At 38.2% G+C, this 6,000-nt stretch overlaps 1 protein-coding gene across 2 annotated transcripts in view; it reads right to left on the bottom strand.

Annotated features, from left to right (window-relative positions):
* Positions 1-261: 261 nt before the first annotated feature.
* Positions 262-6,000, bottom strand: part of LOC133542404 (serine/threonine-protein phosphatase 4 regulatory subunit 3) — a 50,282-nt gene continuing 44,543 nt past the window's right edge. For both annotated transcript variants that reach the window (XM_061886487.1, XM_061886488.1), the window contains exon 15: positions 262-1,411. In XM_061886487.1, coding sequence (XP_061742471.1) covers positions 1,286-1,411 — 126 coding nt within the window. In that variant the 3' untranslated portion in view covers positions 262-1,285. The remainder of the gene's footprint in view (positions 1,412-6,000) is intronic.

The following is a 6,000-nucleotide window of genomic DNA, read 5'->3' as shown; positions in this document are numbered from 1 at the left end:
AGGCATATTTTAATCAAGGGTCACAGAAATCTATTTTTTTTAACTTTTCTGAGATTTAAGGAAAATTATAGACATTTTAAGGCCTTAAATACAAATTGTAGGATTTAAAAAAAACGTAAGACTTTACAGATACTGTTTTTAAAGAGTATGCTGAAAAAAATGTTTTGAACTGAACCCGGGTGCAAGCATGGTGTCATTCCCAGACCTAAAGTAGGTACAACCCACAAGGAAGCACTTGAAGACAAACGGTAGTAAGACACCTTAAAGCAAAGATCATTTTAATGGTCCCAAGTATTCTGAACAACTAAGTGTACACTCATGTAAAAGAAAAAAAGAAAAAAATGAGAAGATATGACAAAATACATCACATCTAGAATTCCACTCAATCTTTAATCAAGACGGGATTACAAATTTCTCCAAAAAATCTGCAGTTTCAAAGGGCAAAAATGGTAAAAGTAGCTCACCTACTGAGGTCTTTTAAAAACCTGTTCAAGTGTGACTGAAAACATCCTGAACATTTAAAGGCAGGAACTCTTTTGTTGTCGTCATAATTTACAAAAACAAACCGGAGAATGGTTTTGCGGGACAAATCAGAGCAAGAAAATGAAACGAAGAGAGAAAACTGCTGGCTTTTTGTTTGCTCCCTCCTTTTGGGAGAAATAATGTCCACTGAGTACTGACAACACTGATGACATCATCAGAATACAACAAAGACGGCTCTCTGTGCCACACGCTGCCTCCTACCGGGTCGTGCATGCTAACTTAAAAAAAAGAAAAACAGATAAGGAGAGGAAGAAAAGAAGATTCTGGAGAGATTATAAAAGGGATGAGTGTGTGAGTGTGAATTGGCTGAACCATTTGGGCAACTGATGTCCTTCCCTGAGTGGGGGCGGCGGGGAGACAAACGGATCATGATCCGAGTCCACAATCTCCTGGGATTTCTGTCTGCATATACATGTTTGTTTTGTATCAGTTTCTTTACCATGGTGAGACCTCTGGGTCAGGTTGGAGACCATTGACAAACCTAAGTGTGACTGTTCCCGCCCCCTTGACTTGACCCTCACCTGTGTTGTCCTCTCTTAGTCTGGCCTCCTGATTGGCACTTGTTTGAGTTGGGCTGCTCTGACGAGGACGAGGCGTGTTTCCCCTTATCTGTTCCAGTCCGTCTCCTCTTGTGACCACCAGCAGTGTGTGGCTCTCATTCGTTCCGTGTGTTTACAAGTTAGATCATTCCCGTGTTCAGAAACTGTCTGAGTGGAGCACAAACAGAGACCGCGGCGCATCTTTAGGAGTTCAGCTTGGATTTTTTTGAAGGTGGCAGAGGGTCATCTTTACTCTCTCCTTCTTCCTCCTCCTCCTCTTCCTCGTCATCATCATCATCGGGATAGTCCACCAGTCCCACTAATCCTCCCTGCAAATGACCAAGTACTTAATGTTTAATTATAGGCCTGGGCGATACAGCCCTTTATTAATATCTCAATACACGATTGTCTCGATATTTTGCCTTAGCCTTGAATTAACACTTGATGCATATAATCACACCAGTATGATGATTCTATGTGTCTACATTAAAACATGTTGTTCATACTGCATTAATACCGTATTTTTCAGACAACAAGTCGCAGTTTTTTTCATGGTTTGGGGGTGCGACATATACTCCGGAGCGACTTATATGTGAAATCATTAACACATTACTGTAAAATATCAACTAATATTATTTATCTCATTCGCGGAAGAGACGAAGAAAATATCAGCAATCGTCACATACACGTCAACCAATAAAAATTCGGCGGGGGAGGGTCATGGCAGAAGTGCATTGTGGGTCATGGAATGCTAACTGCTATATGCTACTGCCGTAGCTATTAAAATGGATCATTTCATCGTTGGCGGTAACTTATAAAAAACTGAGAAGGGCTGAACAAAAATGGCAGTGAAAAGGATACATGTACCGCAGATTACACAATATCAAATAATATTATTTATCTCATTCACGGAAGAGACCAAGAAAATGTCAGCAATCGTCACACACACGTCAACCAATAAGAATTTGGCGAGGGAGGGTAATGGAACTCTAACTGCTATATGCTATATGCTACTGCCTTAGCTATTAAAATTAATCATTTCATAGTTGGCGGTAGCTTATAAAAACTGAGAAGGGCTGAACAAAAATTGGACCGAAAAGGAAATCATGTACTGCAGATTACAAGCTGGACGTAGTGAAATACGCAGCAGAAAACGACAAGAGGAAGCGGCGCATACTTTTGGAGTTGACAGAGGTGTTTAGAAGCGACATCGAGGAAGATTTCATGGGATTTATCGATTAGGAGTGACCGATTGTTTGGTAAACGTATAGCATGTTCTATACGTTATAGTTATTTGAATGACTCTTACCGTAATATGTTACGTTAACATACCAGGCACCTTCTCAGTTGGTTATTTATGCGTCATATAACGTACACTTATTCAGCCTGTTGTTCACTATTCTTTATTTATTATAAAGATGTTAGATTTTCTCAAATCAATTTCCCCCAAAAATGCGACTTATATTCCAGTGCGACGTATATGTTTTTTTCCTTCTTTATTATGCATTTTCGGCCTGTGCGACCTATACTCCGGAGCGATTTATAATCCCAAAAATACGGTATATGTTGATTTTAAACTTTAATGCAGAGAGGGAAATCACAACTAAGTAAATTTACCAAAACTGAATTTATGAAACACTTATTAAGCAGTGGCACAAACATTCATGTCATTTCCAAAAAATAAGTGCAAGATAGTCAGAGACATTCTAAAACAAGCTATTAGTGCACTTTTGTGCATGATGTCACTAAGATGACATATCAAAAAAACACTCAAAGTGCACTTTTTGTACAGAACGCCACTACAATATTTTAAAACAAATAAAGTGCACTTCTGTGCATGATGTCACACAAGATATTTCAATAACAGTCAAATAAAAATTAGACGTATAAAAGGAAATCCAATAGTGTATATCCTTCGCTATGTGGTAGGTTCCTGCGGACGTTATCTTCTGTTGACTATTTTGTTTCATACAATGTTGATCTGGAAATTCCCACTTGAAGCCAAACCACTGCGAGACGATAGACCCTGTGCTGTTTTTCTTCGGAATGTATTCTTCTTCCTTCATTTGTTATCAGATTCGCAACCTCTTTGTCTCGTATTACTACTCGCACCACTGCTAACGTCATCCATGTCGCTACCTTTCTGCTCCGCAAGAGCGTATGACGTTGCAAGCACGACATAAGTGACATGTGTAGGAAGGTGCGCTTGTTTTATGTCTCTGTGAGAAGGAGAGACAAGAAAGATTGAGAAAAGCCTGAGGTGTAATGCCCGTAGCTAAAAGCAACTGCGTGAGAAGGTATACTCGAATATCACGATAGTCATTTTCTATATTGCACAGAGGCAAACTGTGGTCTCTATAATCCAACCTCAGTCAATTCTACTGACACAACTGGGGTTAACAAAGGCTCAATTTTAGGTCCCATTCTTCAATCTTTACATTAGGGCTGCACAAATACCGTATTTTTGCCGACTAAAAGGCGCACTTAAAATCTTTTTATTTTCTCAAAACTCTCCCTATAACCTAATGTACGGACAAATTTTGGTTGTGCTTACTGTCCTTGAAGCTATTTTATTTGGTACATGGTGTATTTGTAAGTGTGACCAGTAGATGGCAGTCACACATACGAGAGACGTGTAGACTGCAATACGACTCCAGTAAACAACACCAAAATTGTATATGTTCCATTGAAAATATAGAACACAACACACAGCGCTCAAAAATCTATCAAAATGTTTTAGTATGAATTTGGTAAGCTATGAAGCCGCACCGCTTGATGGAATGTACTGTGCTTCAACATACGAGTATTATTATTGTGTGTAAGGTAAGACAAATCATCTGACGTTTTTTTTCACAAAATTATACAAAATCAACTTTTCTTACCTTCTGGTACCTGCTTATCTGTATTTGGGAACTGCATAAGTCTTGAAAATTTGCACGCTTCCGCCTTTGTAGTCTGTGACGACAACGTCCTCAATAGCTTCTTTTTTTTCCCTCTCTCTTCTTGTTATGGGACATTCATCCTCTGCTGTTGCCCTTTCTAATATAAGGTAATGTAAAGTTCTTACTTATATCTGTCAGTGAACTCGCCATGAGAGACCTAAAACATACCTGTGTATTGAGTTTACATTATTTACCCAAGGAACTTTAGTTATTACAGAGTTCCGGTCGGACATTTTTTCACTGGACACATTTCCGGCGTTGTCTTTGTTTCCAGATGAGGAGATGCTGCTCCGTTATTGATTAAAGTCTGAATGTCATTAAAACATTTAGCTCCATCTTTTGACACTTTTCCCACTCCTGTGCACGCTATACCACTACAACAAAGATGACGGGGAGAAGACGCTGTCGAAGGTGAGCGACGTAAATAAAACCGCCCACAAAACGGCGCATCCTAAAGCGACTTGAAGATGATCTGTAAAACCTAATATATGCAACATTTAGACTAAAGAACCACCACTACATGTTCTGTAGACCACAAGGAAGTGTTTTACATTTCCAAGAAAAATAAAATAGTATGACCCCTCTAATGTGCCTTATATATGAAAATAGACCTGACTAGACCCGCTAATCGGCAGCGCACCTTACACCCTATGGTTTGGAAAAAACAGTAATCTAATTGGTGAGGTTATGTAACCGCTAGGGGATAAAGTTTTTTTCACTTCAAACAGGGAAAGAGGTCTCTTCGTTCTTAGCACCTGAGCATGTTTATGATACAGGATAATTCACTTAGGGCAGTGAGCCCTCTTTAGTCATTCACAATTTTTGTTTCGATGGGTGGCAAGCGACTTCGCGAGACCGCACACAGGAAAAACAGAGAGCTTCGCGACTCGCCAGTGAAAAACGATTGTGGTGTATGTCCGCTAAATGTCACTGAAGATAAACATAAGGCTAAAATGTTCTAATCGTATTTATTACTAGAAAATTAGGGTTGTCCCGATACCAATATTTTGGTCGCGGTACCAAAATGTATTTTGATACTTTTTTAAATAATAGACCACAAAAATGGCATTATTGGCTTTATTTTAACAAAAAAATCTTAGGGTACATTAAACATATGTTTCCTATTGCAATCGAAGACCAAGTTTGTCCTTAAATAAAATAGTTAATACTAGACAACTTGTCTTTTATTAGTAAGTAAACAAAGACTACTTTTTAGTCTGCTGACATATGCAGTAACATATTGTGTCATTTATCATTCTCGTATTTTTTCAAAATTATGAAGGACAAGCTGTAAAAAAATATTTTTAATCAACTTGTTCAGTTATTGTTAATATCTTTATATTTTCTGCTTCAACATGTTCTATCTACACTTCTGTTAAAATGTAATAATCACTTATTCTTCTGTTTGATACTTAAAATTAGTTTGGGATGATACCAAAAATTTAGGTATTGATCCAATACGAAGTAGTTACAGGATCATACAGTGGTCATAATTTAAGTTCTCATGTGTCCAGCAAAGTATTTCCTGATTCTATGAATATAATATGAATTAAAAAAAAAACGAAAAAAGATTTTGTGACAATAAAAAATATTGATGTAATCATAGTAGTATCGACTAGATACACTATTGTACTTTGTATCATTACAGTGGATGTCAGGTGTAAATCCACCCACGGCATTTTTTTACATTGTGACGCCGGATGTTTAGCTATTCGTCACCCTACAGGGATGATACTTGTAAGAAACTTACTTTATTTGTCGCCATGGAAGCGAGGATTAGTGATTTAGAAGAAGCTAAAACACTGCTGACTGCAGATGAACATTTGTCACTAACTAGCTAGCCATGTCTTAAAGCACCTCTTCCTAAGGGCGTGTCAGTGTTCAACTTTAGTTTTTAGGCCATAATGCGTCCGTTCTGCCTTTTCTGTCAACACACTGTCTGCTTGTAAGTAATCTGTGATTGTGTGCTGCCAAAC

The sequence above is a fragment of the Nerophis ophidion genome, linkage group LG24 (assembly GCF_033978795.1).
Source record: "Nerophis ophidion isolate RoL-2023_Sa linkage group LG24, RoL_Noph_v1.0, whole genome shotgun sequence".
NCBI lineage: Eukaryota > Metazoa > Chordata > Actinopteri > Syngnathiformes > Syngnathidae > Nerophis > Nerophis ophidion.
Note: the sequence above shows the minus strand (reverse complement) of the source record. Positions and strands in the feature narration are given on the sequence as shown.